Here is a 25,651-nt window from a genome sequence, read left to right on the forward strand (position 1 = left end):
ATGGGTGTGTAAATTTGAGATTCACTTCCCTGTGCCCAAATGTCGACCTTGTACTACGCAGCATGCCCTGTGTAGAGCCGCAGGAATCGTGCACACACTGCTGTACATTGCAGAAGCAGCAGAGTGTGATAGCATGCATGTTATAAGGAAGGAAAGTGACATCAAGAAAGAAACTTTTCTGAGGATAAAGCAAATGTCAAAGCTGTAGCATGTAGAGGTCATGTTTGCAGCTCAAGATCTGAATTATTACTTCATAGAGAAGCACACAAAACCCAACCACAGTTAAAATGAATCAAGTTTATTTAGTATGTAAAAATTCATAAGGAGCATTACTAATTTCAGACATTTTAAATAAAAAGCAACTTGTTTCATCTGTTCAAATACTTTTGGAATAGCCAAAATTCTTAAGATAGTACAACAAATTCAGAGTCTGGAACCGGTCACTGTGATTTCACTGATCTGATAACTGGGTGACTTGAACTCTTGAGAGCTGATCTAGCCTTTCAGTGAAGGATTTGGTGGTGGAGGGATCATGCTCTGCATCCGGAAACCACTTCTTGATTTCCCCAAACATTGAAGGTCTCAGTGCAGACTCCACATCTAACTCTGTGCTGCCTTACTGGCATATCAAGGTGACATTTAATTGTATCTGCAATGGAAATTCATCAAGAAATCTTCAAATATAGTTTTGATAGTTCAGACAATTCCTCCTTGATGAGAGGCATGAAACTTTTTATTTCATTGAGAAAGAAAGAATGTTTGACCATCAGACATCTTGAGCTGCAGTGAGACCAGCAACTGCAGACTCGATGAGTCCTACACTCAGCAGTAGTGCATTTGCTGTGAACTACATTTTTGCTCAGGCTTGATGAAAACCCTCAGTAAATTGCTGATGCTTGTGACCATTAAAGCTCTTTCCACTGGCTATGCAAGTGAAAAATAATGTTTCTAGGGATACCAGCTACTTCAACAGTGGACAGTTTTGTTTTGACTAAATAAATTTCACAAGTGTAAGGGTAAGTTTTCTTGGTGTCAGAGGATTCTGGAGATCTATTACTTAAAAATACGGTAATAGTACTTCACAGTATGATTTCTGGATAATCTCTGACCACCATGTGCTATGACATATGGCAAGCTTATCAAAGAACCGAGATGGATTTAGAATTGTTTCTTAGGATTGTTTTCTTCCTTTCTCCATTTCTAGGCTGCTTACCTGGTTGGCATCTCAGATCCTAACAGTCAGGCTGGTCAGCAGGGTCTTGTTGACCCAATTCAATTTGCCAGAGCCAATCAAGCCATCCAGATGGCTTGCCAGAATTTGGTGGATCCAGCAAGCAGCCCATCACAGGTGATTCCTGAGGATCGCAGTGAGACCGTCATTGTTAGGACACGTGACTTCACTTTATTTGTGACCAAGCAAAGGAGTTTTGGTTTGAAACTGTTACATGGCTTTGAACTGCGACTTCACAGAGCTAGAGTATAGTAACTGTCATGCTCCTTTGACAATCTGCTTTTTTTGTGCCATCTATTTTTACAGGTATTATCAGCTGCCACAATTGTAGCCAAACATACTTCCGCTTTGTGCAATGCTTGTCGCATTGCTTCATCGAAGACAGCAAATCCTGTTGCCAAGAGACATTTTGTGCAGTCTGCCAAGGAAGTTGCAAACAGCACTGCTAACCTGGTTAAAACTATCAAGGTACAAATGCTGCTTAATTGTACTTCCTTCTCCCTTTGTGGTTTTTTTGGTTTTTGTTTTTTTGCTCTTGAGACAAAATCAGAACAGTTAGAAATGCTTTTTCCCTTCTGTGATATGTATGGTTTAAGAAATCAGTAATTACATTTTTGAGAACCTGAACTGGAAAACATGTTCAGTGGTATAACTGAGCCGTAGTCAGGATGGAAAGAATTGGGTGATATTAGTATTAGGAGAGGCAGCTGGCCATCCGGTATGAGACACCTCTGTGTTGATGCATTTAATGAGCTCGCACCATGCAAATAATTTGAAAATAACTGTATGTGAAGATTTTTAATGATGTTACATTGCTCAGTATCCAGAGGTTTGTGGATGTATTTCTGACAGCTTTACCATATTTATAAGAGCAAAAGAAACAAACAAATAATAATGGGAACCAAAGAGAAGCTGTTTATGTTGCAGCTGTTTTAAATTCTCCTGTTAATAGTAATCTTTTATTTTTCAGATACCTGTCTGCAATTTGGCAGGAGGTAGTTTTTTCCTCATGCAAGCAGAAATACTTGTTAAGCCATAGAGGACTTAGGACTCAACCCTTCTGGAAGCCATTAGCTGATCTATGACCGAAAGTCTTTCAAAATAATTATGCTCTTAGGACTGAAGGTTCTACTACATTACACAGAAGGTCCTTCATACTGATATCTTTCCTATGAGATTATGAAAGAGATAAGTTGATTCACTTGAAAATGTGACCAATAAATTATTGCTAAAAAAAAAAAAAAAATTAAAATCAATCTATAGGAAAGAACCACTTTGTTAGCCACTTCCACCCTTTGGAGCGTGAAGTGCTGAGACACGATTTATGAGAGTCATCAGAATGCAATGCTAGAAAACCTTTATTCAGTCTTGTGAAACAAAGCAGGAGTTTTAAGTTTAGGGTCAATAACCAGCTAAGGAAAGAAACACATGCTTAAAGGATCACATTCCTTGCATCAGCCTTGTTTATGGAGGAACTTTCAAATGCCGTAAGCACACAACAGTTTAAAACTATGAAGAATTAAACCATCTTCAATTTTGCAAAGAAACCTGTTCAGACAGAACTCAATCATGATTTAATTTCCAGGCCCTGGATGGTGACTTTTCTGAAGAGAACCGCAACAAGTGCAGAATTGCTACTGCACCTTTGATAGAGGCTGTGGAAAATCTGACAGCATTTGCTTCAAATCCAGAATTTGTTAGCATCCCAGCACAGATCAGCACTGAGGTAAGGTAGGATGTTGCACTTCTACCCTCAAAAAACTGAAAATGTTGAAGTAATCATGTCAGGAGAGAAGAAGTGAGCATAAAGACCGGACCCTGAAATGTCTCTCTGTGTTCCTGTGTGTTCATAGGGCATTCTGCTGTCTTTCACTTAACCTCTGACCTTGAATTTTGCACGAGTAAAATAAAACTAGTTAGACTACAGTTAAGCATTGCCAGTCTCCTGTTAGTAAAGTGATGTAGTACAGGTGACTCTCATGTCTCGTTATCTGGATTCTTCCATGTGATAAAGTAATAAATGCCCTTTTTTCCCCTCAAGAGCAGCTTTAATACATGGAACCTAATTAGTTCTGAAAAGGATTGAAAGGATGTCACTGGGATTTTTCTCTTCCAAAAATCATGTCATCATGACAAGAAGCAAGTTTTCTGGGAAGAATAACTTTCTGTGGACCTTTTATATGTTGTTTTTTCTTCCCCCCGAGTTCTCTATCCTCAATCCCTGTAACTACAACAGAACAGTATTTAAAGTTATCCAATAAAGGCTTTTTTCAGGGTTAAAAAAATAAAAATAAATTGTTCAAGCTTTGTAAAATCTTTGAAGTAGAGGTCATGTATTGTTACTCACTCTCCAACTGCTCCGTCCTGCTTTTAGCAGCCTCTCTTCCAGCAGGCAGTATCAGATGATGCAGTAACTGTTGCAGTCTTACAGATGTGGGGCTGTAACTGAAATATAAGCCTGTCCTCCAGGCCTGTCATTTCTGGATTTACCAGACTACAAGCAATATAATAGATATGGAGATGATGACCCAATTAGAGTGTTGTAGTCCATTTAATTAGGAAAAAAAGCACACTTGGTTGAATCTTGCAAGTTTTGTGACAAATAAAGTTTATTTTCAATTGTATCTCCATAGTCTATGGTTAGACAAGTGTCATTGTTTTCTCCTGTTTCTCAGCTGGATGGTGCCTTTCTAAACTTGAAGAGTGTTTCTTAAGTACATTATCGAGAAAAAGGTTAGACTGTGATGATTTTAATACTATTTCCATGTTGACTATCTGTGAATATAGTAGCGTGAGGCAAGAAACTATAATGCCATTTTAATGCTGTTAATTAAACTGATTTTTAGGAGCAGAAAGTGTTGGTGACCTCAAATAATTACATAAATGTTCTTTGTATTCTTGTACCTTTCTGATCACAGGGATCGCGAGCACAGGAACCAATTCTAGTTTCTGCTAAAACAATGTTGGAGAGCTCATCTTTATTGATCAAAACTGCCCGTTCTCTGGCTATCAATCCAAAAGACCCTCCTACATGGTCTGTACTAGCTGGGCATTCCCATACTGTCTCGGATTCTATCAAGAGTCTTATCACCTCTATCAGGTATGTCTTCTGTAGTAACAAAATTGTAATAATAATTGAGCAACCATTCATAAAGAATAATACTATATGGTTGTTAGCACTGGGGTATTTTTCATTAATAGAAATTATTTATTCTGTGATGCACAGTATCTCCTCACTTACACTGGGTGTTTAATCATAATTGATGACTGCAGCACTCTGCAGCATAGGGTTGTTCTGTGTTTGTTTTCTGTTCCCTTTCCCTGGTTCCACCTCTGATTCAGTTTAAGGTACACGTAATAGAGAATGCTGTAGAATAAAAGAAATGCAGCTAGTATTACCTCCAACCAGGTGACATATGTGGAAAAAGGCGGGTTTTTTAAGGTGTGTCAGACAGTGTATGAATTACCTTTGCTCTCTATTCTTTCCTGTAGTGTTCTCTTTTAGTTGCAAGAATTCTGTAGTAAGAAGTGATTGTTCTTTATTTTTTGAACTAAACCTGTCTGTCCCTTAATGAAAAATTTCAAGTGTAGTCCTATACTTCTTAATATTGATTATATACTTCCTAATATTGATTATATTTAACCTCTTAATATTGATTAAATCAAAATGGTGTGAAAATGGTGAAGTAAGGAGTGTCTACAGTTTCACTGATCTTTGATGATGATTGTACTGAAATAGCAAACTGCATGTTAGGCCAAAGTATTCAGAACCTAACCTTCACTTAAAGATACCTGGGACTGAATGTAACAGCTTATACCTAAGGAGATGTTTTCTGAGACAGTCAATTGCACTGTACAGAAATGTGAATATTTTTTCATGATGTCTGTTGTGTTTTTATGTTAACCTTTGTTACTGGGCCAGTCTGGCCATCCTGAGAGGTTGAACTTGCACTTTTCTTCTGAGGCAGCAAACTTTTTTTCTGTCGAATCATTACGAGAGGAGCAATGTGTGTGTGTATGAAATTGTGCAGAGTACTCTGTACATAATATCAAGATCCTGTAGGTAGAACAAAGCTTAACTTTTGTCCTTGTCGCTCTCCTCCCATGTGTTTTATATATTGTCAGGTAGTGAAGTACGCTTGGGTGCATTTGTGAAAGAGCCTGCCTCCTTCCCACTGTGCTCAGCTTAATACCTCTGCCTTTCAGGGACAAGGCCCCAGGCCAGCGAGAATGTGATTTCTCCATTGATGGGATCAACAGATGCATCAGAGACATTGAGCAGGCCTCCCTCGCAGCTGTCAGTCAGAGTCTGGCCACCAGGGATGACATCTCAGTTGAGGTAAGGGAGACAGCACGGGAACAGAGTAATGCTGAGCAGCCTCAATTATCCTGCTGCTTTTTTTTCCATTTGAAGATTTGGAGCTGAGAGCTCAGCACAATCTACTACCAGTAGTATTCTTACTGGAATCTTTCCAAGTAAAATCACACGCTAGCCAAAGTGTATCACTTCTTCAGAGATACCAGAAGCACCAGGCAAAAGTAGGGGCAAAAGTAGGGTTTTTTTAACCACCACCCATGTATTACTCTGACTTCCTGTGCTGATGTGACCAACTGATTGTATTTCTCTGGTGTCTTGCCATGTGGAAGTAGGGATCTTTCTGAAACTAATCTGTTACTAGAAGTCCAGTGATGTAAATGTCAATGTCATTTTTCTTAATGCATACTTTTTCATTAAATTAGTGAAATCTGTAGTTGATGTTGCTATGTTCTCATTAAAAAAGCTTCCTTCCTTGCCCCACTCTCTGCCCACCATGGTAATGTAGACCAGTCCTGTCCTATTTCAGCCTTTATCTCATTGAGGAAAGGCTGTCATGCCAGACTGCCTACAAAAAGTCAGCAACACATGATCGGGTTCCCAGCTTGGTATTTAGTGTCTTTTTATACTATTGCTTCCTGAAATTATGTGTCTGTTTGGGTGTTTCAGTGGTTTCTTTGGACTGTAATGCTGCATGCTAGAAACATCTCAGACTGAATGAAGCTATACAAAAGACATTATTACAAGAAACACGTCATAGATACAATTCTTTTCTATTTAAGTGATGAAGTCATCTTGGACACCATGTTGAACTGAAATAAACATTATTGAAAATGGCAGTTATTTATAAAGCAGTACAGGAATGTAACACAGTGTAAAAATAATATATATTTTCTCTTGCCTTTCTTGAGAGTGAGCTAAATCCCAGTGGCTGCCAAGACATTACGTGCCTCTGAATTAAAAGCCAGTATTTATGTCTTGACAAGCCCAGTAATACACTTGTCTTATGCTCCCATCCCACAGATGGTATTCAGGTGGTCAGTCCTTATCTCTGTACCTCAGAGATGTCATGTTTTTCCTTTGCTTTTCCTTACTAATTTTTCCTGCTAGCTTCAAAGTCTGCAGCAGAGCTTTCTGCTCTTGTGCTGTATTGTCTGCTTTTGAAGAATGTGTCTTCATATTCAAATCACAGCTCTTTCTGGTTTCTCTGATCAGTGCAGTGATACTAAATCTTCAGTAGGGCAAGAATAGTTGGGGGGGGGGGGGGGCGGGCAGGGGAGGGTTATTGCCTTACAATGAGAAAGGACACCTACTCCTAAGTTTGCTGCTACCAGCTGGAGTTGGAGGGACCTGTCTTCCCTTCTCTCTCCCCAGACTTGCCATGTAAGTGTACAGAGGAGCGGGCCTGCCTCAGGGTTCTTGTTGGGGTAAAGGAGAAGAAAGGAGCGAGTGTCTAAAGAAAGCAAACAGCATGGATTTCGGCATCCTACTGTAGTGGGTCATTTGAACAGTGTTCTGAGTAGGGTCTGAGGGTGATTGGTATGGGATAACTTGTTAAAAGAACAGCTCTGATAGTACCTGACAATATCTCTTTATATTAGGCTCTACAGGAGCAGCTGACATCAGTCGTCCAGGAAATTGGCCACCTCATTGATCCCATAGCTACCGCAGCTCGGGGAGAAGCAGCTCAGCTTGGGCACAAGGTACTGTCCGACCATTAGGAAGGTATTTGAAATCTCCGACAGCTGGATGTTGGGGCAGACTGTGATTTTGTAGTTTTTTCAATTCCTACAAAAGAGCAGAAGAAAGTATATGGAAGGAGGAAAGATCTGGGATTTTCAAATACTTGGAGCTGAGTCCAAATAAACCTGTTTGTGTTTTGGGCCATAGGAAAGATACTTTTCTTGAGGTTTTTGGTGAGGGGCAGGCTTGCAGAGAAAGGACAAATGAAGAAAGGGGATGGAAAAGCAAAGATGGAAGGATGGAGCCTGGTGCTACAAGTCTCCTTAGCTCTAACTGTTGCAGCCAGCAGCTGTACGTATGTGTTGGTTCTTCTGTCTCTTGTGCTGTATTGAAGGTGACCGCAGGACCTGGGGCCCATCACACTGCAGGCTCGTTCAGCAGATCACAGGGTTATAGTTTGAGTATGTATGTATAACAGAATTTGGCCAGTTGAAGAAGTCTGGCAAAGGTTCGTCAGATTCTGTCCTGATCTGAGGTCCTTGCATAAAGTGTGCTGCTCCATTTCTTGGCCAGTTCATGACAAAGCAAGGAGGGAAGTGTGGGATATGCACAGAGGTTACCTCTGGCCTGTGGAGACCCATCTCCTGCAGTGGCTTCTGTAGACTGAGGAGAGGGAGGTTTAGACTGTGGTTTCAAAGGAGGAGTGTGATGTGCCTGCTTTCCACCTTTTGAGCAAGGCACTCTGTCTTCACTGATTATAGAGAGAGTTTAGCTTCATTATGAAAAAATCAGTGATTTTGAACTAACTGAATTTTAGCTGCTGTTGCAAATTTTTGGGGGTCGGGGGGGCAAAAGAAAGGCTTAGAATAATCTTGCATTCTGTTATAAGCATTGTGTAAACATGTCACTCTCTTACGTGGAGTGTTAGGTATGGTAGAACTTGTGCTTATTAGATCTCTGTAGAAAAATGAAATGTTACAACATGTGTATTATAAGTGTGCATTATTTACAGTGGTTATTAAAAGATTTCAGTAAAGTAATTCCTCATACTACAATATATTATTAAGAGAAAAATAAATACAAGTTTTCTGTGTCAGTGCATTTAATACCAGAAAGGAATCACTTTATTAGCGTGAGAGCTCTTCCAGAGTTGTTCCCAAGGAACTCCATTTAGCTTTGAATAACCATGAAATATTTCATAACATCTCAACTATTTGCAGTGTTCATTCTCAGTTTACCTAGCACACAACAAATCAGGACTGTGAAGATACAGGTGGTTAGGGAGTCACATTTCTCCTCCTGCTTGTTAGGTAAATGTTGACCGAAGTCAACAGCACTTCTCTTGAGCTTGTTTTTCCTGCTGAATGCAGAAGAAGCCATTGTTGCTGTTTACTTTGAGACAGTTTAAAAGATCTTACGTTTGTGAAATCATTACTATTTTTTTTTCCTTTTTCTTTTTTGTCTTTAATACTCTGAGAAACAAAATAGAAAAATAAGTCTGACTAAGTCTCAAAAATTTTAGGAGTAAACCTTTTACTATCTTTTCCTGCACATGAGGTACTGCTGTTTTTCTTCCCCATGCCAGCCTTTAAAAGCTGCTTATAGCCCTTGCAAAGGTATGCACACTTGTACTTCTGAGGCTTTAGGTGTACCAGATGGTGCTGCAGGGGGCTATCTGTGCATGTTCTGTGGACCAATTGGCCCAAAGAGGTACAGGGGTTTTGCATCCAGTAAAAACTGTAAAAGCAAAGAGTCATGGATTTCTGACAGGAACCAAGCACTGCTGTGTTTTTGTAGATGTGTCAGATGACAGGTAGACTGTAAAAATATTCATTTGTATAAAAATACTCGCTTATTTTCTTAGAATATGTGTATAGGCAAAAGCAGATGTTTCCTCAGAACAAGTGTAAATCTGATCAGAAACTGAGGAAGACAGAGTGGCTGACTCCACATATTTCTGGAGACTTAAATACAGCAACAGAAGCTGCTGGCAGAACTGTGTCTTTAGATGTTTCTAACACTATATCGAGCCCAAGTAATTAACTGAGGGACAAATGCAGTGTGCTTGGTATGCAGTCTTTGTAGCGTGCCTCTGCCTATTGGCCTGTACAAGCCACTGGGTTGCAGACTAGCATTTAACCACTAGTCTCCTTTTTAGCAGCAAGAAACACTGCAGGGTTGGGCCACATGGCTGTCTTAAGGAACTGTTCATGCATCAGGAGTGATGAACCCTGTGAGGTGATGTTAGCATTTGTGCCTACTCAGCAGACAACCTTCCAGGTCTGCACTGGAATCTGATGAAGAGGGTTTGAGAGGTTAGGAAGCGAAGGTGGCAAACACATGCAGTCCTTGAGGTGAACAAAACGGTCCAAATCCAGTGTGGTCCCGTTTGTTATCCATCATCCACAGCAAAGGTTGAGAAAATCCTCCCTTGCATGGTGGAGACAGTTGTCATGGATACTCCCTAAGTACTGTGTGGCTTCCATGAGTTTTGAAAATTATTTCATCTGACCTCAAGGGACTTTGTTCTAAGGGAGGAACACGTGGCTTTATCAAGGAATTTGAAGGGGAGGGGAGACAGAATCACATGGGCACATAATACAAACCAACGCTGCGTAGCACAGAAGCACTAGGACAGTGTGGTACTTGAGCTAATCCATGGCCTAGTGCTAATTGTGGAATATGGTTCTTCTCAGTTACACCTGAGAAAAAGGGTTAATGGCTTTCTCTGGTTGTTCTGGTTTTCTTAGGTAACGCAGCTGGCAAGTTACTTTGAACCCTTGGTTTTAGCTGCAGTTGGAGTGGCATCCAAAACGTTAGATCATCAGCAACAGATGACCGTGTTGGACCAGAGCAAGACACTAGCAGAATCTGCCTTACAGATGCTGTATGCTGCCAAAGAAGGGGGAGGAAACCCCAAGGTACAGTTATTGTATGTAACTAAGGGATTACTGGAGGTGGGCAAGGGCGGGCAGGTGAGGGGAGAGAGGGCAGGTGGGGCAGAGAAAGCAGCACCTACGTACTGCATAGCTCAGGGATACATTGCAGTGAAAATGCCATTGACAGCTCTTCTGATGGCTCTCATCGGAGAGTGGAAACGCCTGTCAAAGACAGGTTTCCAGTCCAGATCACAGCGTCCTCCCAAGGGACACAAAGTCAAGGTCTCACAGCAAATATCTTTGCGCCACTACAGAAACCAACCGCTTAAAAGACAGGGCCTGTCTGCTACACAGAAGCCATGGGCTGGGGCCCGATGGCCCTCATGCTTGTGGGGATGCCCCATGCTGCCTGGAAGGAAGACAGGAACAGTTCCCTGCTGCTGAGCTCCAGGAGGAAGCACACACCATCCCACAAGCCCCTCTACAGCAAAAGGAGCGTGCGTGACCCCGACCTCATGCCTTCTCCCTGCAGGTGGCCAGCCAGGCCCCAGCCATGCCCCATGCCACTCAAAACCTACACGACCCGGCACGCCGCCTGCCATGTGTACCCACAGGGCACGGACCCCTCCAGTGGGACCTTCCCCGCCGTGGGTCTCCCGCCATATTACAGCGCACTTCCATGCCTTGCACTAAGGGCGCCGACGTGCCACAGACACTCTATACAGATGGCATTGTGTAGACACCTTCGTAGAGACCCAACTTCATGTGACACACCTCTCCTGGCACGCTTCCCGCTCCTTTGAGGGGCACTTGCACACCCCGCTTGTTTTCACTCTTTTTTCATGGTATTTGTCTTTTTTAAAAAATTGTGTTTGTTCTAGGTTTTAGCTTGTGTTTTTCTTCTATGAGTTTTTCATGAATATCCAAACAGGTTTCTTTGAAATAGGTTTTTGGTTGAAGGTAGAGTGGGTTTTGGGTTTGGTATTTGTTTTTATTTACTGCTTTAGGAAAACTGTTGTGCAATAATTCCTTAGGAGTGTTTTTGTTAGTCTTTTTTAGCAATATTATATGACTGTGATAGTTTTTCTTCTTTTATATAGCAAGCATTTTCTCTTGTTCATATGTCTACATGTGTCTGTTTTGAACATTTTGTTCTGGTACAGAGGTAGACTGTTTCACTGTCTAGTGTTATTTTTGCTTTCCCTTATCTTTGTTGCTTCTGTTATGTACAAGTCATTTTCCTAATTTTTTCTTGAAAAGGTCCTGTTGCTTTTCTAATCGATTCCTGTTCAAAATTGTGGCTTGTCTAAGCAACATTTGTTCTGTTGACGTTGCTGTTAGATTTAGTTTCTCATCTTCAACCTGAAAGGGGATTTTCAGAGCTGTTATTGTATTGCCTTCATTAATTATACTTTTGATTCACACATTGATTTGTGCACAGAATGCTCTCTGATGATCTCTGTTTTCTCATTTTCTTTCTTCCAGGCATCCCATACTCACGATGCAATCACTGAGGCTGCTCAACTGATGAAAGAGGCTGTGGATGATATCATGGTTACCTTAAATGAAGCTGCAAGTGAAGTAGGCATGGTTGGAGGTATGGTAGACTCGATAGCAGAGGCAATGAACAAGGTGAGCATAGAAATCCAGATGCCCTTTTCATTTTGCACTTGAAATTCAATCCACATTGCTGGGAGTTGGAAGAGCTGTGGCTGATTCACTTCAGTGGTGGTTGGTAACTGACACACTATGACATGAAACCTAAAGATTCTTTGATTTTGCAGATTGTGTAATCAAACTGATGTAGGCAATGACGCTTGCATTAATAACTGATGCAGTACCTGTTAGTAGAATTACTATAAAATATTCAGTAATATGCTGTTATTTAACTGGATCTTAGGTCAACTGGCCTTTTATTTTTGCTTCCTTTTCCTACTTATCTTTCATGTTATTCTCCTAAATGATCAGCAGGCCAACCTTGAAGCAGGCTGCTTTCAGAGAAGATGATGTCAAGCCTGAAGTGCTCTGCTACACTTTGTATTCTATTACAAATGCACGGTTGCAAAATGTAAATGAGTTCAGTCCAAATAATTGGCTTTTCCTATCTCAAGTTAAATGTGTGCAGCACTGAAGCCTTTACCGTGCAAAGGGATTTTATGTTATCTTCTTGCAAGCACATTTTGTTTCATAACAGTTGCACATTCCTTTCTACATTAGCCAAGAACTACAGGTGGTTTGACCTTGCATGAGAAGTTGACCTTGTGCTCAAAAACTCTGCACTGTACATTCTCTTTGTCTTCCATGTACATAACATGGGCTAAAGCCTTTTCTGAGATTCTCCATACATCCTGGTGCACTGTCTTTGCTTGCATATTTTGAGAGAGAGTAGATTATGAAGGAGATATAGAAATGAATATGTAATACAACTTCATTACTACATATAAAGTATGCTATTAGTAATGACCTTCTTATTTTTGCTGTGTTTTTCTCTCTTTTCTTGCAGCTGGATGAAGGTACGCCTCCAGATCCCAAGGGAACATTTGTTGATTATCAGACCACTGTGGTGAAATATTCTAAAGCCATTGCTGTAACAGCACAAGAAATGGTAAGATATTTGGTTAGAACTAAGTACAAACTCTTCTGCATACAGAAGGAATGTGGAATGATTTTCACAATGTTGTGAAACTCTTTATAATGCTAATTGTCAATAACCTTATGTCTTTAAAGGTAATGGAGCAAAGGATGTTATTTTGTCAATTTAACTCTTGGATCTTAGTGGCGTGATGATAGGGGTGGCCCTCTACAGGAGGAGAGCTGGATAGTGTGGTGGCTTTTCTGCACAAAACCTTTTTATTTGGCTCATTTGCTATAAGAAATAAAAGGAGAACATTTCACCTACACACTTTTTCATCAGCCTTTTTTAACTGTCACTGAAATACCATCTTACGTTTAGTGATGACTTCAGGATACCCTTTCACACTTACTGTTTCATTTAGCCTATGAAATAGTAGTATTTTCAGACCCCTTTAATACTTATGAACGAATGCAGATCAGCATCTCAAATTGTTCTTTTCTTGCTTTTTTTGTGGTTCACCTGGGTTTAACAAAAGAAAAAACGACACTCGTTGAATCGAGATTTTCTTAACTCGTGTTTCACAGTAGTGCTTACCATAACATGTTTGTCTTTTGAAAAGTATTTCCATTGATTGTTTGTTTTTAACAGAGGCAAGGGTACTATTTATGTGTGCTACAGACAGGATTTTTTACAAAATTGATTGCTGTTGCAGTCAAGACAGGTTGATGATTCTGCTATCTATGACATTGCAGCTTATTGGCAAACAGTATAAATTTGTCTAAACTAGTTTTGCCCCAAGGATGGAATTCCATGGCTTTTACTAACATAAATTGGAGACAGAAGAAATATCTCTGTTAAAAGGTAGGCTTTTTCTAAAGAGAGATTCAGTTACTTATACTGACCTTCTACCAAGGCATTTTGCATAGTCATACCTATTTCTTCTTGGTCCTCCTCCTGTATCTTAGACATGTTTTGCATCAGTCCTCCGATTTTTTTCCATGTTCGTGTTCCTATGCCACACCAGCTGAGACTGATGTAGGCTAGCTCACCTTTCACAGAATAAGGTGGCTGTGACACACAAAACCCACTTCCCCAACTGGTCCGAGTAACTGTGTACCTGGCCTGTCTCCCCACTGTCTCAAAGAGTGAATTACCAGCTCTAACTGCTGCTCTTTGATTACTCCGTATGTTCCATGAGTGCCTGTTTACCTTGACTCTAATAAAGCATGTTTGCTTGGGTTTTGTCATGGAGTTCTTGCTGGAGGACAGCTCCCTTACATGGCAAGTGGTTTACCCCATTTCATCAGTGTGGCCAAACAAATGAGTGTGCTTCTAAGCTGGAGTGTATTAACAAATTATTCTCATGCCTGTCATTTTTCTTTTTCTCTTGCCTGTGTTCTTTTTTCAGATGACTAAGTCGGTTACTAACCCGGAAGAGTTGGGAGGACTTGCATCACAAATGACCAATGACTATGGGCATTTGGCTCTCCAGGGCCGAATGGCTGCAGCTACAGCAGAACCAGAGGAGGTCTGCAGTTTTTAGACCTCTTTATTCTCTGTACATGGTGGCGTCAACATGGGTACTCTTTTACTGTAGAGAATACTATAAATATGGTGCAGAGTGACAAGGGGTATTCACCTCACTCGATTGCAGCCATTGCCAAATATGATACATCCCTTGTATTATCAGACAGACAATAGGTTTCAAACCATTGGGTAATGTGTTTTCTTTCAAATGCCTTTGCAGTGGTTCTAAAACAAATGCAGTGAATGCGTTTCCACTCCTTTGCTTCATGAGCCACTTTTTTACACAAGGACTCTCTATACTGTGTGCGCTTTGTCTGATAGACAACCAGATGTCCTCCCTCTGGCCCACTGACACTTGAAACATGGGACAGGACAGTATATCTGTTCCCAGAAGAATTTGACTGAAACCATGATATGAACCAAGTCAACATTATAGGTGTACTTTGGCTATACAGATCTGTCTCTTTTACAGTCTACTTCTGTTGTCACTAAAAGCAGACTTGCAAACTGTATGCAGCCACACAAAAACTCTACTAAGTTTGTTTTCACTGGATGATGAGCCTAGCGAAATTGTGTGTCTTTTCAAAATGCCATGAAATCTTAGAATATCAACAGTTATTTACATGTGTGTGTTGTCAGTACTGTTTTCTTCTAAACAGTTAGTGGAGAGATACCTGTTTTGGTCTTTGATACCAACCTTTCCCTCCTCCAAACACACTGTCTATTCAGTGTTCCTTCACAGGTTGGGGCAAAGCTGCACCTAGTACTATGGAGTATGTATTTACTACTATGAAGTATGTATTTACTGATAGCACACCTCAGTTTCACCACTGCTCATGTGCACAGGTGTACAACAATAGGAATGATGATTTACTACAACATGTTTTTAGTGAATGTTCAGAACTTCAAACCAGCTTTGCTTCTGTTTCTCTTCAGCCCTCCTGCTGCTCTTGATACATGTGAAACTGTCTATGGAACAAGTTTTCTCCTAGGAGTGCTATGAATCAAAAGATTTTTAACTACACATAGGGACTATGCAAAAGATGTAATATTTTACTTCATAAATGTGGCTTTTTATGCTACAAGCCTTGTTACAAGAATTACTCAGTCAAAGAACAGAAACCTTTTGTCAAAACCTCAGTCCAGCTTCAGAAAGAAATGGCTTGTGATAATAGTGGACAGTTCCATAGACCAGGACAGAACCTCCTAAATTACTTGGGACTTTCACTTACAGACAACTTGCAAATACAAAGAAAACTCTTAATTATTTACTATACAGCTTTCCTTTGATCTCTTATGTTTTGATGAATTAAAAATGTATATATATGATTTTTTATCTTGCCTGTAAGCAATTTCAAGTATAACTTCCTGTCCTGAAAGTGAGGTGCAGGCAACCAGTAGGAGCACAAGTATCTTTCATTGACAGGACATTTTTCCGTACCTCAGAGTCATAATACGATACAGAAGAAGCAGGTTCCCCATGCAGCCTTAGATGCCTCTTGCTATCAGAGGAATATGGATTATTCACCTCAGTTGCATTAACCTGTTACAGTAGTTGCTGCATATTGTCTGAGCACAATTATAGAAATCCTTTCATCTCTCTCTTCTCCCTGCATGCCTCTGGTTATGGAGCATAGATAAAATTTGTCAAGATAGGGTAAGAGGGTATCTCACCATGACCAGATGTATCAGATTCTCTAGATAAAAGATCTTCAAAGAGATTTTGACTTTGTAGTTACGTTCCACCGCTGATAGACTACTTGAGTGTTTCGTGCTCAGTAGCTATGTGAAAAGCATTGGCTTGCATTTGGTTTGATGTTGTTAAACTGAATTACCATTTCTGCACGTTACTTTCTGCCTGAAGTTGAAATAGTTCAATTTGTGATACTAATGACTGTGATTCCTGCTTACTTATTAATCCCAATATGCACTTATATGCCTAAATTCGTAGAGGTACTAAAGCTATTAGGTGTTTCTAAACAGGGACCACACAGCTTATGCTGTAGGATTGTTAATAATCAGAAGCAGTGAGGGCACATTTCAGTGCTCTGTACGTATGTGGTTGGTTCTGGAAAGTTGAGACTCTGTGTGAGATTCAAAACCAAACAGTCATATACTTTTTGACCCAGTTTCAGCAGTGTAAACATGTACTTTTTACCCATCGTGCATGCTGTGAATACAGCTCACACTGACAGTATAGTTCTGGGAGATAAAGTAGTGTTATTCAAATGTGGTGAAATTGTGTGTGCTTGAATTACATACAGTTGACTTGAGTACACACCTTATGCCTTTTCTTTCCCAGGGTCCAGTTCACTAGTGCTCCTGTTTCATTAGTAAGCCTTTTATAAGGTTGGGCTACATGAGTAGATGGTATTGTATCTGTCCTTTTTTTCAGTTCTCTGCAGAGAGTATAGTGATGGGTGGAATATTGGTAATAAAAATTCACTGGAGTGTCTGTGTTTCCATTTGTGTTGACACAGCGTACCAGCATGACATACATTTATTTACTTTTCTCTTGCTTCCTTTTTACCTGTACCTCCTTTACCATTTAGATAGGGTTCCAGATCAGGACTCGGGTACAAGAACTTGGCCACGGCTGTATCTTTCTTGTGCAAAAAGCTGGAGCTCTCCAGATTTGCCCTACAGACAGTTACACCAAAAGGGAGTTGATAGAATGTGCTCGTGCTGTCACAGAAAAGGTAAGAAATCCCTCTATGTTACCCCACAGTGTTTGTCTACTGAGCTTCCTCAGGGAGTAAACCAGTCAAATTGTTTGGGTTCAGGAAAATATTTCTTTTTCACTTCTCATCAGAGTACAATATTGGCTGAATTAAGTTCTTACTTTTCTTTCAGTGCAGTTCATGTGGTAGATTAGCCCATGGTTAGCCCTTGTTCATGTCTCATAATAAAGCTTCGGCCTCCAACCACAGGGAGTCTGGTCCAAAACTAATCCCTAAGACCTGAGATGGCACTTGTGCCTTAATGAGGCACAGCCTTGGAAATACTGAGTCCACATGAATGGCCACAGTTGCCGTGATGAGGTTGGTAGATGACATGTGATTTCATGTAGCAGCGTCCTCCCTTTTTAAGACTGGGCCAAGCTAACGCACTTAGAACTGCATCTTCAAACTGAATGGGGTTTCTTGGTCTTCGGAAACATCTGCTTCAAATACAATGACTGAGTAGTTTGGCTTTGCTGAACCTTTTTGCCAGTTCTCTATCCTTTTGTTGGGCAAGAACATTGAGAGTCAAATGTCAGTTACTTCTGCATTTCACCAAACATCACCAGTTCAGTTTGTGTTAGTGTGCTCTTAGCTGTACAAAATTTCCACTGTGTCGTGCCCCAGAAGTATCAGCAATTCCAAATTTAGGCAGGAGTAAACAATATCTTGTAAGAAGAGTTAAAGCTGGTAAGGAGAGTAATAATGAATCAGAGTGACAGCCCGTTCAAGAGCGACTAACAGGATTTCAAGGAGAACTGCATTATTAGGAGTCAGTATACATATCCCCAGATGTGAATACATTCTTGCAAAAGCAAAACTTAGGACCCTCGTATGGCATGAGAACAACATCCCAGCTGTGGAGCTTTGCAAGTACAATGTTAATTACATGAAATGGAGACCTTTAGCTTTTTTAGTGATCAGAAGTGTTACAGATACGAAGCCATATATTGTCTTCCTGTAATTTTCTATAACAGTATTTAGTGTTTGGATTCAGAGAGTCTATACTTCCTGTTTCTCTGATGTTAAAGTTTATATCTGTGTATTGTATGTGACTCCTGGGCTGCTTGAGGCCGGTGTTTATTTGCACATGTTAGGGGAAAAGCAGTAGCTCTTGGCTATGACATTTATCTTGGCAGACTTTGACTACATTACCTCTGACTGTATTTCAAGTGCTAACTGATGTGCTTCATCCTATGATGAACAGATCACTTCATTCTGTCTGAGAAGTGGACTTCATAGCTCAAGTCCCCTTTAGTTTGAGACAATCTTTAGTTGTCATAATGACTACTGCACAAAGAGAGCAAATAAGAGAAAGGGGAAGTAGAGGTTTATTAAAGTTTGCAAAATGGCACTGCAGAATAATTCCCGTTGTTTGTTGATTCCAGTCATGTTAAAGAGCTCGCTTAACCTGTAATGAGGCTTTCTTTCAATGACCGGCTTGTTGCTTTAATGTTGTTTCCAGGTCTCCTTAGTTTTATCTGCCCTTCAAGCAGGAAACAAAGGCACGCAAGCCTGTATTACTGCGGCTAGTGCCGTGTCGGGGATAATTGCAGATCTGGACACCACTATCATGTTTGCTACTGCTGGAACCCTTAATGCCGAGAACAATGAATCGTTTGCAGACCACAGGTCAGTGTAACTGAAAAAGATGGAAGGGCATGTACACAGGGGAACAGTGGAACTGGCAGAAGTAACCAGCATGTGGAGATAAATTTCTACCATCTAGATTCCCATGGATGAAACTCATGGCAGTGGAGTGAGAAGAGAAATAGGAAAATTGGGATATTGATAGAGGACAGCAAACTTGACTTTTATCATTTCTGTGAGGAAAGAATTTTAAAAAGCTGGGGAACATCTGCTGAGAGCACTTATGACAGAAGATCGCAACTGGAGCACTATTTTGGCTTTTTTTTTTTTTTTTAATTTTTTTTTATTTGAGCTGTCGCACTGCATAGACTACCATGCACTGTTATTCCAGTAGCAAAAATTAACTGTCCATGACGCTGAAGAGGAATCTTCTATTTACTTTTTTCCGACAGCTGTTCTTGACTGTCTGGCTGTTTGTCTTGCTAAATAATGCTTATGGTTAATGCTGTTGTGGTAGCAGCAATGGAAACTGCCCGTCTATGCTATGCGTTTTTCCCTTTGGCAGAGATAAGCCTGTTTTCCCTTCAAGTAGCATCTGCCACAATCCCACAGCATTTTCATCATGTTAAGAGATTTGCAGCATCTGACTGTTACGTCCTTTGCAGTAAAACCCAGGGCTTCACAGCCAAGATACTGACTTACTGCTTCGCAGCCTAGTCGGCTTACACAACAATTGCATGGCCAGCATTTATTTCCCACCTTGCCAGTTGCTCAAGAAAGAGGAAAGATGCAGCGGTGTGTAAATTGCTGCCATTCTGCAGACTGAAAGTCAGAGATTTTCATACAGGTGTCATTAATTTCTAGGCTGACATTTTATGTGAATATGGTTCTGATTCTCAGTTAACTTGACTCATTTGTGAAACACATACTCAATATGGTTTCTTTTTACCCAAATGTTGCTTTGGATTTGTTGTCCTGACATGTCAAAACCTGTATATAGTGAGGGGACCCCTGACTAGGTCACATTCTCTGTTCCTTTTGCCATTCTTGCCACTGCATTCGTCAAATAAAAAAAATGCTGTTAGTTTCCTTAAAATATGCTAATTAAGATGGATGTTTGACAGCTGTTACTTTCTCACAGCATGGCCAGGTTTTCTTTCAGTGTTAAAATGCAATGCTCTCTGCTACTACTACCCTACCTCATTTTTTTTCAGGGTGGTGTCATTTTAATAAACTGCCTTGTATCTAGCCCAAAATACAATGCTACTGCTTTAATAGTGGTCTTGTCCTTTTTTTTTTTTTTTTTTTTTTTTCCACTTGCAACCTGGCCTGTGCTTGATTGTCATGAGTGAACACTGCCATGATGACTTACATCAGCTCTTTGATGTAGCTGTTAGTCACCATAACATAGAAAAACACGTTTTTTTCCTCTTCTCCTTTTCCACTTCCTTCCCTGCTTCCTGTTTTTTTGCTACAGGGAAAATATCCTGAAAACAGCAAAAGCTTTAGTTGAAGATACAAAATTGTTGGTTTCTGGTGCTGCTTCAAGTCAGGACAAACTGGCCCAAGCGGCTCAGTCATCAGCTAACACCATCACTCAACTTGCTGAGGTAGTAAAATTGGGAGCGGCCAGCTTGGGATCCGATGATCCTGAAACACAGGTGAGAGGTTTTAAAATTTTTCTGATACTCATAAAAGAGACCAGAGGCAGTTTTCAGTTAATAAGATCTTGTGGGACTTCTGCTTTTAAGCAACACAATAGGGTCTTGGGACTTTTCTAGATTTACTCAGACATCACTCTTTTTTTAGAATACAATCAAGAGGTTAAAACATTGAGTGGAACCAGACAGGCCTTTGTGTAACATTTTTGCTTTTATTTCATGGTTATGTTCCAGCTGGGATGCTTTTGGCAAATTATTTGTCTTATTTCTACTAAGTTGTGATTGGACCCTTGACTCATCCCATTTTTGTTCTAAATAGCTTGCATGACTTTAAAGCTACTTATCCAGCTTACAGCTGGGCTGTGTGTACTTGTGTAGGCTAACAAGCTCTTGCCGTTCTCAACTATATCTGCATTGTTGTTCATTTAACTCAGCAACTTCAGCCTTCAGTGTAGATTATCTCAAATATTTCTTGAGTTGTTTGTTTGGATCTTGGTGAAATCGAGGTTGGCGAGCATGTTGCAGATGTGCCTGTGGTGGTACCAAGTTGGTTTGAAAAGGCCTGCTCATTTGCATAATGCTCTGAAAGGGATGTGTGTTCTGCTTTGCTTGACCTGTATGATGAATTAAACTTCCAAGATTTTTTCCTGTCTAGGAAAATACTGTTGGAAGCACTTTTTTTCTTTTTCTTTTTTTAACAGAAGGATTTCCATAAACGAGCAACATTTGCAAAACTTTGATCACACATTGCTTTTCTCTATATGTAAAAGCCAAGAATCAGTACTTAGAATAAAAGCTATTGTGCACAAGTAATTATTTATTCGGAGCAATTTTATATTGCCAGTTTGAAATCAGTGGATCATGTGTATGGAGCATTTCTAATAGCTTTAGCGCATGACAATGTCACAACAGCTTTTCCATAGCAGCGACGCTTACTTTACCTGGTGCAACAGAGTTTCTGTTGTGCAAGTTGCTGCACAACGTAGGCAGTTGGACAACAGAGAATCACATTTGTCAGTGCTGTGTCTCAGGTTCTTTTCTTATTTTCATGGTTAAGAATCTTCTGAGCTACCGAAAGCTAAATAAACTTTTCAGGAAAAGCTAAGACTTCACTTTTATGTAAGTTACAGTGAACTACAAACATGAAGGAATAAGGCTGCTTTCTTAATATTTATAATGCTAAAGAAATGCATTACTGAGAAGTGATTGTTCCACGCCTTTTTTTTTTCCCCCTGAACTTTCTCTTTTTTCACACATCTTTCAACATTTTCCTTAAAAATAAATCTTCTGAATTCCAGCAAAATACTTAAAACATCTGATTTTCTACTAGTGGAAAGGGCAAAGGAGAGGGATTTGGAGGAGAGAGTTATTCCAATAATACCATAAGATAGTTAAAAAGCCTGTTATTGTGCCTGTATTTTGTTGAGTACTTCTGTCTGTGAACTTGGGTTTAGGGGACAGTATCTCCGGATTTGACTTTTCCCGAGTTTAAGGCCAATGAAGTTATTCAGCATTTAGTTCTGTGTAGCCTCTTACAGAGGTTTAACTTCCTTTTCTGTGACAGAATATCTCCCCCTAACACCTAGCCATAGCAAGTACATTTGATCTTTCAGTAGGTCATTTCAGAATTGGTACATAACTGTAGCATTACACTGTAAGCTTATAATCAATCTGTTTTCGTGCTCTTGTCTCACTTCCACCCAAAGAGTGGAGAACATGGAGGAAAGTAAACCTCTTGGAGAAGCTCAGAGGAAGGAAATCCTACCTGAAATCAGCATTACAAATTCTTCACAGGAAATAGTCACTTTTATAGATTCTGACCAGTTGTATGAAATCCTGTAGCTATCAGCGTAGCTTTTTCTCTTCCAGAATGTTCCATGTTTTACTGGAGTAGAGGGAGGGTGGTACAATTTGTGTATCAGTAGTAGATTTTTTTTTACCTGTGTTCTAAAAACCACATCTTCAACCAAACTGCTGTTTCTTGCCTGACGTTTATGGCTATTTCTCATTCTTATAGGTTGTCCTGATAAATGCTATCAAGGATGTTGCAAAGGCTCTTTCTGATCTCATTGGTGCTACCAAAGGAGCTGCCAGCAAACCAGCAGATGATCCATCCATGTACCAGCTGAAAGGTGCTGCCAAGGTAAAACCTTATTCTTACATTTTATTTGAAAGTATCTGTGCAATCACACTTGATATATATGCAAAGCTTGGATTTCAGCAATTTCTGATTGCCTGAAATCTTATCTCCTTTTTGTTTCATTATCATCTGGGGATGATACAGGAAAAATAAGGAGATACTATGGAGTTTCCATGAAACTATTAGGTTTTGTAGGCTGTCCGATGACTTTTGTGGTTTTGATGAAAGTACTTTCTGAATCTTTCGAAAAAGAAACTTCCATATCGGAGGGCAGGTTCTTCTTTATTAATGTTATAGACTAAAATCTATCCAGTATAAAATGGTACCTAAATACTACATTCTAAACAATGGCATATGCTCAGGATAAGCATGTGACCTCCTTATTTAGACCTTGCAGCTTGGGGAAGGGGGAGAGAAGGGTGGGGAGGGAGGAAAGGAAGGGGAAAAAAAACCCTCCTATAACTCTACAGTAGGATATTGTGCATTTCTGACACCTCTCTCCTAGATCTTTCCAGGTAGTACATAGGTATCAAAGCTTAAAAATCATACAGGTTACACTATACCCATGATATCTGTGCTTTATTTTCTCTGTACCTGAGGTCTGTTATGACATTTGCCTCACAAAGATCTTGTGGCTTCGTGTCTACAAAATATTTCCAGATGTGGAGATTTAGGTGGAATTACTTCTGCTTTCACGTTATGAGAGTGGTGTGGTAGCTTCTTGCTTGGCTGGAAGCTCTTCTCACTCTCATGTCTGTCGCTTACCTGTAAGAACCCTGCCCCTCTCAGACCCCTTGACAGCAGTGTGCTGTTGAGGCACTACTTGAAAATGACCCATCGAGTCAAGAGAAGTGGCTTCTTTGCTCTTCCTGCTGTGGAGAGCTTTCTGTGTTTTAAGTCATAATTGTCAAGAAGCTGGCCTTTCTGTCTCTTAGTTTTTCATTGTAGCTGTCATTTGTATGTCAAATTTTGTAAACTTTTTGCCAGAACACTCACACTTAAGATGGTATTGCTCTACAGTTAGTTGTGCTACGTTTCTGCAGCTTTCAGGGAGCTTTCAGAAACTGGACGACAGGAGAGTTGGTATTTAGTCCCTAGTCCCATAACAGGTACAGTTCATGAAGCCTCTTAGGCCCTGTTAGAAGTAGTAATGCTACCTAGCTTAATTTGCCTTGCTTCATACCCTGCTGTCTCAGAAAAATGGGAGGACGGAATCATGTATTTTTGTCTTCACCTCTCTCCAGGTGATGGTAACAAATGTCACATCACTTTTGAAGACTGTTAAAGCAGTAGAAGATGAAGCTACTCGAGGGACAAGAGCTCTTGAGGCCACGATTGAGTACATCAAACAGGAACTCACGGTACAGAACAAAATAGCCCAACATGGCAATTTTTGAAAGTATGCTCCTATGCTCAAACCAGCCTGTCCAGGCACTCCTCCTCAAGCTATGCTTTACTGCTTTGCAGTGTGTTGGATGCAATTTGATTCTCTCTACCTGTTGCAAGTCATCTCTGAAAGTACAATTACAATGCCAGTTCAGCCTATCTACTTTCAGACGTTACCAGTCTCCACTTTGAGATTTGAGATGCTACCATCATGTACAATTCTGGAAGCAACTGCTGCTTTGTTCTTTAGACATTAAGCTTTCACTACAAATATTCTTTTCTGAGTACAATGCTATTCACTTTTTTTGATCCTGCCTTTGGTAATGTCTCCTCAGCATCATAGCCATATTGCATCTGCAGTTTAATCTTGTTTCTATTTTTCCTTTATTATGAAATGATACTACCAGTGATACATAGCCTGCTATCCGATATTCTGTCTGAGCAGGAATTAACAATAGCATGGCATTCTCTCCTAAATTAGGTGTTAGACCATAACAATTGTTTTCCTTCCTCTTTAAGGTATAAAAGTACAGCTTCCAGCTGTAGCTTTCAGGGTTTTTTTAGTAATACACTGCTCAGTGACTTAAATTAATACCTGCACGTTTGTGAAGAACCCTGATTTTTTTTTTCCTTCCTTTACTTTTTTTTGAAAAAAACCTAGAGGCACAGACTTCAGCAGAAAATATTTTATTGTATAGTGTGTGGAGTACCAATTCTCACACTGTAACTGCACTGGCACAGTTTTGACTTGTCAGGTGCTCTCCATAAAACATCTATTTTTGTTGTGTGAGCAATGCTGTTGTAATGAAGAAATAACCCAGGGTTTGGGGGCAGGGGGAGGGGGGTGTCATATCTGTATATAGTTGGGAATTCATACAGTGTCTGCAGTGGTAAAAACTTCTGGTTCAGTATCTGATCAGGAATGTTCTGTACAGTATCTAGTGCATGTTACTGTCATGTATCCATCCTCATGAAGGCCTGGCTAAGTTACGTTCCTTTCCATAACTCTGATCTAAAACCTGTCCATATCTGTCATTGAAAGATTGTGCATTATCACATCTGCTTTCTCAGTCTGTTGGTATCTCTTTGAATCTTCCTCCTCTTCCTTTTCATTTTGTCAGCATTGCTCAGGAATGGGTCTGTGGTGGTGGTGGTGTCATCTTTTTCACAGGCAGAAAAGCGGAGTACTAGGAGATGGTCGAGAGGAACCAAGGATGGCACGTATGTGCTGAAGGAGTTGCATCAAGCTTGGCCTGGAACTCCAGGGACTGAATCTGAGCAATGTTGAAAGATGTCCTTTACATATTTAACTAGACTTTATTTTTTAACGTCGCTTCCATTTCTGGAGAGAGAAAGTAAAAAACTGATGAACTGGAAGCACGGGATAGACCAGGCTCATTTTTGTCGAGACATTTGCCTTCTGTAGCCACTAGCCTACTTAGGTTGCACTGCGTTCAGTCAAGAAACCTCTCCTGATTAATTGTGCACTCCACATTGCCCTTTCACAGTAAAAGAATGGCAAGCAAAGACAGGCTAAAGCTTGGGAAAAGGAAATACAAGATAAAAATAAGGTTACCCAGCTCTTCTTACCTACATCTTACCACAGTTCATGTATTCCAGTATTCAGGAGAGTAGTGTGTACTGTCAGATAATTTGAACTATTTTCGCACAATTCACCCTATTGTATCTTTAGGTTTCTAAGGGAGACTGAGTATGGCATAAGAGGCAACACTCCATCTCTCATCTCTACCTTTTTAAGAGACATTTGAATATTTTAGCAGTGTTCTTGGTCTGTCCTGGGCTTGGTAGGGCCCAGCCTTTGCAGGGGAAAGATCTCCTCATGTGAGCAGAGCAGCCTAAGCAGCAATCAGGATGAAAAAAGAATGTAAATAAAGGAATAGTAATTCCTTCAGTCCTGTAAGACTCTGAACAGCTGTCTGTAAC

At 40.3% G+C, this 25,651-nt stretch overlaps 1 protein-coding gene across 3 annotated transcripts in view; it reads left to right on the plus strand.

The window, feature by feature from the left end:
• Window positions 1–25,651, plus strand: part of TLN2 (talin 2) — a 206,509-nt gene that overhangs the window by 146,774 nt on the left and 34,084 nt on the right. For all 3 annotated transcript variants that reach the window (XM_074917751.1, XM_074917749.1, XM_074917748.1), the window contains 15 exons: window positions 1,205–1,348; window positions 1,538–1,699; window positions 2,817–2,957; window positions 4,150–4,331; window positions 5,438–5,570; window positions 7,148–7,249; window positions 9,980–10,150; window positions 11,594–11,740; window positions 12,612–12,713; window positions 14,092–14,211; window positions 16,763–16,909; window positions 18,396–18,562; window positions 19,998–20,181; window positions 22,199–22,324; window positions 23,566–23,682. In XM_074917751.1, coding sequence (XP_074773852.1) covers window positions 1,205–1,348; window positions 1,538–1,699; window positions 2,817–2,957; window positions 4,150–4,331; window positions 5,438–5,570; window positions 7,148–7,249; window positions 9,980–10,150; window positions 11,594–11,740; window positions 12,612–12,713; window positions 14,092–14,211; window positions 16,763–16,909; window positions 18,396–18,562; window positions 19,998–20,181; window positions 22,199–22,324; window positions 23,566–23,682 — 2,145 coding nt within the window. The remainder of the gene's footprint in view (window positions 1–1,204; window positions 1,349–1,537; window positions 1,700–2,816; window positions 2,958–4,149; window positions 4,332–5,437; window positions 5,571–7,147; window positions 7,250–9,979; window positions 10,151–11,593; window positions 11,741–12,611; window positions 12,714–14,091; window positions 14,212–16,762; window positions 16,910–18,395; window positions 18,563–19,997; window positions 20,182–22,198; window positions 22,325–23,565; window positions 23,683–25,651) is intronic.

The sequence above is a fragment of the Athene noctua genome, chromosome 13, assembly GCF_965140245.1.
Source record: "Athene noctua chromosome 13, bAthNoc1.hap1.1, whole genome shotgun sequence".
NCBI classification, from domain to species: domain Eukaryota; kingdom Metazoa; phylum Chordata; class Aves; order Strigiformes; family Strigidae; genus Athene; species Athene noctua.